General features: G+C 36.4%; 1 protein-coding gene across 1 annotated transcript in view; it reads right to left on the bottom strand.

Moving 5' to 3' along the window:
• LOC145996903 (phospholipid scramblase 2-like) overlaps positions 1 to 13769 on the bottom strand; it is an 80311-nt gene that overhangs the window by 15503 nt on the left and 51039 nt on the right. Inside the window, exons 6-8 of the mRNA XM_083133468.1 lie at positions 12249 to 12359; positions 7641 to 7858; positions 2192 to 2359 (exon numbers count right to left, since the gene is read on the bottom strand). Of these exons, the coding sequence (XP_082989594.1) occupies positions 2192 to 2359; positions 7641 to 7858; positions 12249 to 12359 (497 nt within the window). The remainder of the gene's footprint in view (positions 1 to 2191; positions 2360 to 7640; positions 7859 to 12248; positions 12360 to 13769) is intronic.

Here is a 13769-nt window from a genome sequence, read left to right as displayed (position 1 = left end):
CCCATGTTCGATCCCAGATGCCAGTACTACAATTTTATTGATCCCGATTTTACAAAAATGTTTGGTGAAATTAGGGGAGAGGTGGTATTTGAAAAATAATATCGGGCACTGGTGCCGAGATCTAGAAATATGATGTTGACTCCATGCCCTTACCACTCACCACTTAGCAGTTGAGAATGTCCAAAATGGCCATACCTAACTGCAGGTTTAGGTTGTTTGTTGACTTTCTTCTGTTTCCTTTTCTGACTTATCTCAATAATAATAGAATCAATTAAGTATAATTTTAGAGGATGATTGTTACGTGATTTGATATTAGAATTAACTGGTTATGTTAGGAATTCGGCCAATTAACATCTTCTGCGCAGCATCATTTTATTATTACTAGTTCAATGAAATCGTTGAACATTGGCACTATTAATTTTTTTATGTGAATGCATTGTTCATCACCATGCGAATGCATTTTTCATCACGTGATGAATTTGGTACTTCACTCATATTGTTCTGATTGATATGGATAATGTCTTCATCAATAAAACCTAGAATGAAGAAGAAGACGATGATTATTATGTTATAAAACACATAAATTGAAGTAGAATGTAACATACAGAGCACGTAATAACTTCTTGCACATTCCTACATTCGGTAATCACGATATTTCAATTATATTAGATTGTGTAGATTTATTTCAAAAGAGTGGATATTAGCCTAGAGAATCAGGAACATGACTTTTTTTATTTTACTAATCTCTTCCAGAATTTTCTATGCATATTTGTTATCCTTATCATCTTTCTGTGTTCCAATTGATAAGAAGTGCTATTTCATGTTCAAGTTGATGAATTCTTATGTACAAGCTAGTGAAGTATATGTGAAACAAGAAATTCCAATATCCGATAAGAATTTCTGGAGGTGGGAGGTTACAAACCACACCATGCTAATTAACATAGGCATACATACACAAATGCGCATCCATTAATAGTTTTCTATTTATGAATACATTTTTATGGCGATTTTTTACGTCAGTATTTACACAGGCAATTCAAAGTTAAACAGTGCATTTGAAAAGATACTTTTTGAACACACTTTAGTACAGTATACCTTAACAATTGAGAACCAAGGTTCAAGTGTGTGTACCTCAAATTCAAATCAATTATTTTATATATATTTATTTTTATTTTGATACGATGCCAATGGGCAATCATCATTGGAGTATTAACCTTGCATTATCACAAAAAACACACAAATAACTCTGTACAAAATGAAATAATATCACTTACCTGCACACAAAGTGTCAGATGATACCATTTTCTTGCAACCATAAAATTGAATCAAACAAACGACGATCAAAATGCAGCTGGAAACTGAAATCTCAGTAGCGGCGTGGAGATTGGAATTGGACGAAACTACAGTACAACTTGGGTCTCAGCTCAAAAAACCGTTACACACAAAAATAAATTGTTCGGAAGGAAGGTACAGATATGTGACTCTGTGAACTGAAGAGGTTAGTTAGTCAAGAATTATATCCAAGTTATATATTTTCACACAAAAGGGGTGCAAAGCAAAAATAAACTTTCAATTTTGCATAGTTCTCAGATAATTGGATTCCATATAAGTGTTGAGTAGCATTTTTGCAGACTCCTTGACAGACCAAAATGCCAGAAAAAGTGTCGGCTGGTATGGGTAAATAATTTGCAACTGGTATCAGATCAGACCTAGTTAGTGTCATTATAAAACTTTAATTTAAATTTTCTTAGTTATTATTTTATTGTTATCGTAGTACCAGTTGGGTTCCAAGTAGGCCTTGGTGCAGATCATACCTCATCCCCTTTGACCCAGCATTCTTAAAACAAAGAGTCAAATGCAGGAAAAGTAAGAAAATTATAGGAGAAACTACAAAAGAAGGGAAAACTTAAAACTACCCCTTAGAAAATTCCCTGCATACCATAGCATCCTTTTAAACTTAGGGTGCTGTAGCCTTTCCTTGTCATGTTTCTTTTAGAAGAATGCAACACCCAAAGTTAAACACCACCACCTGCCACTCCCTGGGAGGAAGGATAAAGGTGGCCAGAGTGTGCTGCTGATTACATCAGCTGAAATTGAGAATATGTTGTGCTCCACCTCTACACCCCCTTATGTACCTTCCAGGTGCAATGCACAGTGGGCAGTTTACCATTTAATTTTACATATTCTTTACCTTAAATTCTGCCTCCCTGTAGGATGAACATAGGCATGCACTTGGTCCTTCTACTGTGAAAATAGTGTCATTATTTGCATTCTTAATGAAAAAAGTTGGAATGAAGAGGGTCCACTGTTGTTGTACGCTGCCTATTTTTCTTCCTGGAGGAGAAAATATGTCTATGCTCTGAAAGAAAATCAATATTTTAGGAAACAGCAGAGTTAATAAGGATTTTAATTATGAATTACAATATGGACGTTTTTTGTCATTTATGAAATGATATTTTATATTTTAGGATCAAAAGTGAATACATCAAACATTTGTATAATCAAGATTGCTTTTACTTAGTTGCAGATACATCCCAATTTACAAAGGAGAAAATAGTGCTAAAACTAAATTTGTATTTATCGACAATCTTCTGCTCTGTACATAAATATAACATTAGATTTTTTATGTATTTCTCTGCACATTGGGGCATTAGAAAGTGATAATGGTGGCAAATATGACCAATAACTTTTATGTTCAATTTTATGTTAGGATACAAGTACTTCAGTGGGTTATAAACTATATATGACTTCGAAGCTGGAGGGGGATTTTTTTTTTTTTTTTTGTGGTGGTGGTGGTGGTGCAGCAGTGTGTCAAGTTTCTCTTCCACTTCCCACCTCATTTGTTTGAGAGTTCAAGTTCCGGTGTGGGGAGTATGGTTGCAAAGCTGAAAGTTACAGGAATTGACGGAAGGTTATCACAAGGTGTGGGACATGCAAGATGCAATGTTTTTTCACTTATGTTTCACATATATATTCAGAATACAAATTTTTGTATACATCTTGTGTGCTTGTATGAAAAGTATACATGCAATATTTTGTTCAAACAGGTGTTCTCAGGTTAGCATCCAGTGATTGCTTCTCTCTGGATCCCAGTATTTTAATTGGCATATATCAGACTTTTACGGAGAAGTGAATTCCAGGATCAACTGAGCTGGAGTCCCACATCTCTGTTGATGTTCATGCTTTCTTAGGCAATGGCTATGGCATCTTTTACTTTTCTGTCCAAGTAACGTGCACATTTGGCAATGATTATATGACCCTCCATGATGCTGGTGGTTCCTGACTTTCCTTGTTGAAGCAGTCCAATGGAACTTTGATGTTCCTTTCATTGCTATTCTATGGAGTGCTTTATATTTCTAGCATTCACTTTCCATATGATATTTGGCTGGGCAGAGTAGGTGATTGGTCTTAAGTGACAGTCAATGGGTGGCCTTTTTTCCCTGCCTGGTGAAAATTCTGCCCGACTTACCAGATGTGCCCAGTGAACAACCCTAGGTGTCATGGAATTTTCCTTTCCCTTGTTGCTTACAATGGAGGATCTGTGCAGAGGTGAATCAGTCCTTTGCAAGTGCTGATGAGATTTGTTTTAAGTCCACTTTTATGCACAATAAGGCTAATTGGGACTGGACTTACAGTTTAAAGTGGGATCCAAACCACTATGTGCCTCCACCGGGTATTGAACGCAACCACTTGACTACAAGGCAATGACGTTACCACTACACCATCAGAGAGGCTTTAAGTAAGTGCTGATGAGAATGTGGTCCAAGAAATGTGGGATATCATAAAGGACCAACCCTAGGTAGGTACAATGCCTGGGGGATACAATACAGAGGCTGATATCCGTCTCCATCTGAACAACATGCAGACAGTGCAAATTGGTAAACCGGTTTGCACAAAGCCTCCAAACTGCATGCATGCGATGAGCAGTGTGTAAGCTGTTGTCTAGCAGAGTGAAGGTGTTGTAGTGGGTAGAATGCCGCAGAAAACAAATCACTATTGGAAAGAGTACGTTATGACACTTTTCGATGCCAAATTTAGCATTTCCTGCATAGCAGAACAGTGTCGGAACAATGGATTGGTGTTAGGATGGGCCACTGTTAGTGATATAATTAAATGAAATGCACAGCAACCGCCTCCACAGCCCACATCACCAACAAAATCGCATCCAAAGAGAACACCTGTGAAACTAACAAGACAGGTGCTAAAGAAGATCCATGTTGATGCAAAAGACCGGTGTCACTTTGTGCGTCAATGCAAGGAAAGTTTCTCGAAAGGTTTCATGATTGTGACTGGATTTTGCTACAGAGGGAAGCTGACGATTCATCGAGTCGAAAAAAAAATGTCAAAATCAATGCTGCGTATTACCAAGAACATGTCCTTCACCAGTGTACACAAAAAAATACCGGTCTAGTATGGAGCAGACACCAATCCTGTGGAACTGCACCAGGATAAACCTTCAAGTCACACGGCCATTAAAGGACATTCCAGTGAAGAGTCCAGATGCCAGTCCGATGGATTTTTGTAAATTTGGACTTCTCAAATGGTACCTACTCAACATGTCAGTGTCGCACCGTGCATGGCCTATGGAAAGCCTGCAAGCAGGAGTGGAACAATTTACACCTGGTACAGCTGCAACAAAGTCTGCTGCAGTGGAAACTGCGATGTCGTGCAATAGTACGCACAGGTGGTCATCACATCGAGCATGATCGATAGTGTCAGGCTGGAATCTCTTAGGTAAGCAATACTTTCATTTTGTTCGGATGGAGATGGATCAGCCTCTGTATAACCAATATTTTTTAGAGGTCTTGAGATTTTTGTTTCTCCATCAGTAGTACAGGTAACAATCATAATATAACCTTTATTACAATTAATAAGCATTTAATTATTATATTTCATATTATTGCATAAGGAAAATAAGCAGAACATGTTGAAAATGAAAACCAAGAATTATGGGAGGCTAATAAAAGTTTCCAAATGAATGTTCCTTTTCATTTCTGCTGTGCAACTGGTGCAATGTTTATTACATTTAATTACAAAACTGAGTGTGTTCATTATTTTTTAACTTTTCATAGAATTTTGATGCTGTAGTCAATTTACATTGTTTCATATAAAATAATATTTTCACTACATGATTTATTTCTCTAATTAAACAAATAGTGCATATTAACTATTTTTTATCCAAATGTTTGAACATAATTTTTTATGTAATAATTTGAATATTATTTCAGTAATTTTGGATATTTTTAATATTTTTTAAGTGTTAAAAAAGATCCACAAAGTTCGGAAAAATCAGATCAGTTGCTTAACACATTCGGGTCTGGCCTCATAATACAGCATTTTTACCTCAGGCTTGCAGTTTTTGGTTGTTTTTCAAAAAAATCATAGAAAAAAATATTTTTGATTTGTTTTTATTTACCACACATTTCTCAAATCTACAAAGCGTCCTCTTTTCAATGAACAAAAATTTGTTAAATTTTCTTTTCATTTTCAGACATTTTTGAATATTTTTTTCAGCAATGTTTTGTGAAAAAAGAAAAAGTACAACATTGTAACAAATGTTAATATAGAGATATTTTAAGTTCGTAATCTGAAAATTTCAATAATTCACAATGCAAAAACTACATAAACTATCAATACATCTTTTGAATCTTGCATAAAAATACTTCTGATGTGCAAATAACAAAAAATAATTACAAATTACAGGTAATTAGCTTTTGTATGAAAAAGTTCGAAACATTCAGGAATGCAGAGACCAACGTCACTGCTGGGGCAGTAAAATGTTGTGTCTTTTTTTGCCCACTTGCCAGTTTCCTTTTTGTGCCTGTCTCCACAAACTTTACATGACCTACAGGGCCTTGACTTTTTCTCTGTAAGGGGGGATTTTCCTTGGAAAATGGCGGCCTGTTAGCCTATCTGCTGTAGTTGACATTGATGTTTGACCTTGAATATCTTCGCCCACTTTGATGAGTAGCACTTCCCCTACTTGGATGATGAACTCTTCCAGAGACATATTATGATTTTCCCTGTTTACTTTCTTATAAATTACGTATGCATTCACCACTGACCTAATGAACAAATGGAATGCAGAATTTCCGCTATATGGTCTGGACCTAAGGATGCCATTCTAAACAATGCAACGTACATCAACCCGACAACAAACAGTCGCAGGTGCGAGATAAAAATAGGACATGAGTCACCTAGCGGTCTGAATTTCAACCAAGACACTTGAAGGAACACGCACATGAGACGAACTCCGAACATAGCCCGTAGTTCAATCGGCAAAGCGATTGCATACCGCAGGATGGGCTATGCCCGTCTTTCGTCCACATTGACTTTAAGTGTACTGTGGGCTATGCCCGTCGTGAGACCCCAATGTGTTAATCGGAAGCACATATGAAAACAGGATACACTGTAGAACAGTAATGAAAAGAACATCAAAGTTACATTGGACTATTCCAAGCAGGAACTAGGAGAACAGAGCATCCTGCTGTGTGGCCATGTGGTCTAACGCGTCATGCTTTGGGTTCTGGCTATGAGACATCTGCAGGTTCAAGTCTCCTGGGGGAAGCGTAACAACTTTTCTCCTGAGATTTCAACCCATGCATGGCCACCCACCATTGTGAGGAAATTGGGGAGCTACAAATGAATAGCATAACCCGGTCATGAAAACCTACAACAACAACAACAACAACTGGGGTTCGTTGCGCTGATCATACGTCACCCCTTAACTGATTGGATGATCTCCCACCTTGGGTGAGTGAGTGAGTAGGATCAGATGGGAGTGAGGCTGGACCCTCAATGGGCTGTTGCACCATGGGTTATTATTATTATAGAACACAGTATTATGGAGGGTCATAATTTTATTCGCAGACACTAAGTCATAGCTAAATGTGTGATACTGGGACCGAAGAGTAAAAGGAGCCATAGCCATTGCCTGAGAAAGAAGGAACCTCAACAGGAATTTGGGACTCCAGCTCAGTTACTCTTGGTATCCCACTTCTACATAAAGGCATGAAATCTGCCAATGACAGGATGCAGACTAAACTCCCCTCAACCATGCATGTATAAACTTACCTTTGGTCTCCACTCAGCATTGAGAGCAATGCATGCCCAGAGCATAATTGCTGACTTAACCTTGTTGTCAACAAAAAAACACCTGCAGTAAGTTGTGAAGCTTTCCTGTCGATGCATGATAAAAGATTCCCTTGGGCTATCAACCAGGTGAGATCTCATCTTTCCATAAAGAAACAAACACCTGTTTGAAATATGTCACCAGGATAACTGCAATTCCTATTTCACAATATTTTGTATTCTGATGGTTCTTTGTTTCTGTGTATGCCCATATTTTGTCCACTGAACTTGTCATTAGAAATCTAAGTTCCAAATATAAGTGTATTTTGAAACAATATGATAATATGTATCTGAATAAAATTTAGTTACATGGTAAGTATTCTATGATGATTGAACTTTTTCTTTCCTAATCATTGCTGAACTTCCTCAAAGAGTGAAAAGGTAAAATGAAGTGGAAAGGAAAATATAGGTTCATTATATGGACTTCTTCCAATCACTGCTTGACTCTCTTCAAATTACAGAGCTATGCTTAAGATTTGTGTATTAAAAATAAAGAATTTTGAACAAACCTCCAAACAACAAAAACAACAACACATGCAACAACCAAGCTGACGGCTGAAGTGAATAGCTTCCCTGCCATGTGGGTCTACAAGGTGCATTTCGAATGGTCTGCTGGAGCCCCACAGTTGGCGTTCGGATGCTGAAGACTTCTCTGCAGCAACATAAATGGTTTCTTTATTCTCGTTTTTTATCAAAAATCTGTTCTCTGATTCTATAGTTGATAACACTGAAATACGTTAAATGAAGAGATTGGGATGTTAAATAGCATTACATTTTAGTAAGATTTATGTTTCAATAATAAATTCAACTTGTTAAGTCCTACTTACACACATCATATTAGGAACTGGATCAAAAATTTTATTTGGAAAAAAAAAACTACTCTTCTCCTTCACAAAGCTAAGGGTAAGAAACATTTTAGAGCTATTTCTTTGCCTTGGGTCAACCAGCCCCATTTACTGTTCCCCATACACTAGGTTTGAATACATGATGGGCATTATATGGACCTTGTACATTGTATCATCATGTCAAAATCACATGCATATATTTTATTTCAAAATAATATGTATAAACTTCATGCAACTCCTACAGAAAAGGTAGATTCCATTGCCAGTGAAGTGAGAAAGAACATTTTTATATCGGTTTCCCTGAAAAATTCACAATAATATTAATTTAATAGAGTGCTAATACTTCCATGGGAACCCATGGTGTTTAGTATTTAATAAAAAAAAGTCAATCAATCAATCCCTCCTCAAAATTTCTGTATGAAGATAACAGAAGTGGTAGCTAAACTGTAAAACTGTACATTATCAAATTGATTATTAGTTATTATATTATCATAGTTCTGTTACTTCTGTCCTCTCCCCAAAAATTTCAATGACTCAGCATGAATCATGAACTCCCTCTCGGGGCACCCCTGTTACATTGGATTGTTGCCGGATTCAATGCTCTAGTTCTGTTAGATAAGTAGAATGTACTGGATAGCCACAATTAAAGTTGCGCTACCCAGAGCCCTATGGAGCCCGTTTGAAGCAAAAAATTATGCTGAAACTTGGGGAGTGTCAAGTATCTGAGTGCTCAGCAAGCAACATGATCGCTCAGCTACTTGACGGTCAAATAGGCATTGCTCCGCAAGATCTGCTCACTTGATCGCTGAGCAAACTTGAACCTTGCTCACCACAGGTTTCAGCCACAGAATATAGCATTTTTGTGTTTCCATCTCATGAAGCAAAGAGAAGAAGATGAAAACTGTATGAGGATGGCAGGGTGGCGAGCCGCTAGTGGTGACCAATGAGGAAATATTTATGATGAACTGAAGAACTTGCGATATAGATAGCGTAATTAGAGAGGAAGTTTAAGTAACAGAAGGTGATGTAATGTTCCAGTTCTAATTGTATTAAAATGAAAGTGTTGTTTATTCCAAATAATACATATTAAATATACACCATCGTTTTTGAAACTTGTGCAAGGGTGTAATGAAAATGAAAATTTTGACAGTTTTGTTCACATCAACTATTCTATTTCCATAATTAACAGATTTTCAAACACTCAAATCTTGTCCCCTCAACGCAGCCACATTGATCAGAGATTATTCAAAGGCAGTGATATTTTGATCAATGTGCAAACTGTGAAAATAGTTACACTTTTCACTGCCAGGTTGAAAAGTAACACTTAAAAGCTTGTGCACAGTAAAACACATCCCAGACACATCACACTGTCGTATGCTTCCAAATGGTCAATCACAGGGGACATATTGAACACTGCTTTACCGATATAAACTCAAATTACTGGTTGTTGTTACTTCAATGCCACATTTGCACCTGGTGGTGAAGATTTGAACTATTTGTTTCTTCTTCAGCATTTGCTACTTCATGATCTCCATAGCTTCTGTACCAAGTTTCAGTGCAATTGCAATCAGTTGTTTCGAATGGGCTCCAGAGGGCTCTGAGTAGGGAAATTTTAATTGTGGCCATCTAGTACCAAGAATTTGCACTATTTGTCAGATATACTACTACTGTATAAATACAAAATATACCTATTGAATTATTTTATTATTAATTATTATTAATAATATTTATTTATTTAATTAAATTGATTAAATATATTTATTTTATTATTAATTATTATTAATTATTAATTATTTTATTAAAATAAAATTAATTTTATTTTGTCTGGTAAGCATTTGGCATGTAAATTTGTATCCATGTGAGAAAAATATATTGCAACTTTAAGTATTCCTGTACAGAAGCATACTCAAGTCGAAGAGGACTGGCAACTGGACATGAGGGGTCAAACCATCAACATTAGATTCCAGTTTAGCATTTGACTCATTAATTTGCCACTGAAGGTTCTGTGCTTATTATTTGACTCATTAATTTGCCACTGAAGGTTCTGTGCTACATCCTGGTCTGATCCTAATGACTTTTGTGTCCATCCCTTCTTTCCTCTTGAATACCTTTCAGTCTTTCCCTTATCACCTTGTTGCGACATATGTTCTATTCCTGGAACCATGGCTACAATAATTTCCTGTTGGTTTTTCATTTTGGATCTTTTCCATGCATGACACCATCCTTGCATAACTTTCTGCATTGAAGCGCTATTTTGTTTTCAAGCTGACTGTCTCAGAAGTTGTCACATAGGTGTTGAACTAATACAGTAGTGCCATATTTGTTATAAAATATGTTTATTATTACAAAATTGTTTGTTTGTTTATTTATTTGTTATAAAATATGTTTTTATTGGCAGAATATTGTTGTATGATTTTTAACACACAGCTGTGAAATTGGAATAACCTGTGTACAAAATTTAGATGTTTGTAAATGCCCTTGCGAAGGTCGCTCCTTGCTCCTTGTAGCCAGGAATTCAAGGTTAGTTCCCCCAACAGTTTTCTTCCTTAAAGCTAACAAAAGGTCCTTCGCCCCAGTGTGTGGGAGCAGGCCAGTTTTCATGGTTATATAAATACCCAGTTCTGACTCGATCGGGAGAGAAGGTTGAGTTGAGTCTACTGTTGCACTGTTGGCATACTGTGTCACTAGTTTTGCTTATGAACGCCAGGTGCAGAGACTCCTGTATGAGAAACTGTGGGAGCAGGTTAGAGTCATGGTAAATAGTACACTCGTACAAGTCCTTTCTTGTTACAGAGCAAAAAAAAAACAACCTAAAGCATTTTGTACTACATCTGTACTGGAACCTTGTAATATGGATAAGGGGAGAAGTTTATAAATAAATTGTATGTAAAACTATCCCCGTGAACTATAATTTGCCTGTCTCCTGAGAAGCATTGTAACATAATGGGGGCTATCAGTAACAATGTAGACTCAGATGTGATTTTCCCATTAAGCTATTCCTTGTTCCCTGATCTCATTCTAATTGAAAAATTGTGACTTTTCAGAACATTTTTTTCTTACTATGCATTCTAACTATCAAAATAATCATTCACATCATATGCTTCTGTTTGGTAAGGTGTTAGAGATTGTCACCCAACTAGTGTGGAAAATTAATTCTAGGGTGAAACCCATGGACAAATCCTCTCTTCTCCCAGTGCTACACTCATATCTCTGTAGAAATAAAATATAGTGAGTTGCTTCAAGGGGATGTAAGATATTGGTATTTTTATCTATTGATAATATCCATAAAACATGTTGTAATTGCATTTCATTACCATAGCCAGCCAACATTTTTTTCTATCTTTTTACTCTTCCTTTTAAGAATAATTGTGCAGGTTTACGTACCTATTCTTGTCTATATTGGTTGTTCAAAGAAACCTTATGTACATGTCATGTAATTTCATTTCATAAGGTATCTTGTAGTGTACTTATTAAACATACTATATTTTGTAATGAGCAATAATAAATAAAGCCAAAATTTTATAATTTTCATCTCCATCTAATACAAGCTCTAATAGTTGAAAATTGGTAAAATTTTATTCAGTTATTTAATGTAATGAAAAAGTACCGTATCATCCGTAGGCATGATTCGAACACAAAACCCCGGGCATCATAAATTGATAAACTAATCACGTCATAAAAGGGGTCCTCCCGCTGAAGCGTTGGAAAAGAGCTTGTTAAAAGCAAATAACTCCAGTGACCTTCAGTGGAGTTGTAAAACTCTGCTGACAATGCTTTCGGCCGGAAGAAAATGAAATAGAGTAAATCAGCATTATTCACAGAAATTGCTGTTGGCTGTGATCTAGTCAACAAATTTAATGACTAAAAGTTAAAATTTCAGTTAAGTAGCTCAAGAGAATATTTCTCGCCCCAGTTGCTATCAGAAATTTATCGTGTGCAACCTATGGTCTCGTTACCGAAAGATCTACTGTGGGGACCGGTGCGCGAATCGAAGTTACAACGCTATTGAAAGCAGTGTTTCATCTATGAATCAGCGAGTTGATCTTCACATCGAGTTCTACAGGTAAACGAACGTTCCTATATCCTTTTCTATCATTCTCTCACACCCCTGCCAGACCAGTCAATTGAAGTGTTTTAAATATAATCGTAAGTGTTGTCCTTATTTCACAGGGGGCTAGCCCCCTTCTACTAGTACAAACGTCCCTCTTGCTTAGCGAGTAGCTCAAGGCTGGATTAGCCTATCCACGATCTTAAGATTTAGATGGTACTTACAGTCTAGAAGCTCAACCGTTTGTTGGATATAGACCTTGTCTGTAGCTTGTAGGTACTGAAGTCCTGATAGTGGAGAAGATGCAGTCAGACCAATTGGAGTCCAGCTGCCAACTACAATGATAAATGCAAACATTCCATGCACATTTGTTATTTCTTGGAAGATACAGTTTAATAATAATAGCCAGTGTTGATAGTTAGTGGGATTCCAGTAAATACACTTGAAACATCAGTAGGTCATATTAAATTATACACACATGGCAAAAATTAGCAACCAGAGGGATGAATTCCCTATCATACTCTATTTGAAATACCACACTGACAATAGTAAAAGAAATTTGACACTGCATTTTCTTTTTGTGTACAGTGAGTTGGAAAACCAGTTCTTAACTTGCAATTTTTTAAAGTAGAAATAATAGTAATAAATGAAATCTATCTTTTGAAAGTTTCTTGCCAAGTGGTTCAGTCAATTGCACATTTTATCATATATATCAATGTTAATAGACAGGCTGACCATATATTTCTACATAAAATAGTGAATGGCAACATCAGAAGTGACCACCTTCTTCAGGAAATTCACTTTCGTGTGCCTGCCCGCTCAACAAGAAGCACTCAACTTTTTGCCTCTCAGAAGCCGAGATTGTGCCTCATCCAGCGCTCTCTGTTCCATAGACTGCCCAGTGAATATAATAATCTAGGAAGCCAAATAGACATTTTTGAAAATCTGGACAGTTTTAGAAGAAAGTTAGCAAAAAATATGTAAGTCTCTTAACCACATGTATTTTTTTTATGTTATTATTTTTGATGTATTATGTTATTATTTTTTTGTCCTTATGTTCTATAAAAACGTTCCAATGTAAAATGGCTAACGCTGTATTTGGAATTTTCTATTAAATAAATAAATAAAATAAATAAATTGGACTGAAGCCTACCAGAATATTAAGCAAGACCATTAGATTCACTAATATTTTTTTATTCACTGTTTTCCCACTGTTTTGCAGTAATGGTTGCTTAATGTAAGTGGTTATGAGATCCTTAAATGTTTACCTTGGCTTAATATAAGAAATGTTTAAAAAGTCTCTCATATTGTTTAACCAAGACAAATTTGCATTAATCCATAATCTGAAACACTTCAAGGGTTGTTGTGTAACTTATTCCAGCTGCTCGTTACTGAGTCATAGGTATCACCCAATTGCAACTTCCAATTCTTGAAAGTGAGAATATGGAAAGTGCAACATGCATCTTCCTTAAGGCCAGCTGCACACTGGATCTGACATGTGATGAGTCAATCTTGTTGCGAACCATCTTGGGGAAGGCTTTACCATAAGTCTCTTGTGGGCAGTTTGCACACCAGACGAAATATTCGAGTTGAGTCATCTTGCAATGTGTTGTAAAATAACAAAGGTCCATGGAACATAAAATGGAAGAAAGCCATTTATCATAATATTGTTCTGAAGCTACCCAGCTGAGTGCTTATTCACACTGAAATTCCACCGAATGAAGAGTCAAGAGGATAAGAAATTC

The sequence above is a fragment of the Lepisma saccharinum genome, chromosome 13, assembly GCF_977018435.1.
Source record: "Lepisma saccharinum chromosome 13, izLepSacc3.1, whole genome shotgun sequence".
In the NCBI taxonomy this organism is placed as follows: Eukaryota; Metazoa; Arthropoda; class Insecta; order Zygentoma; family Lepismatidae; genus Lepisma; species Lepisma saccharinum.
Note: the sequence above shows the minus strand (reverse complement) of the source record. Positions and strands in the feature narration are given on the sequence as shown.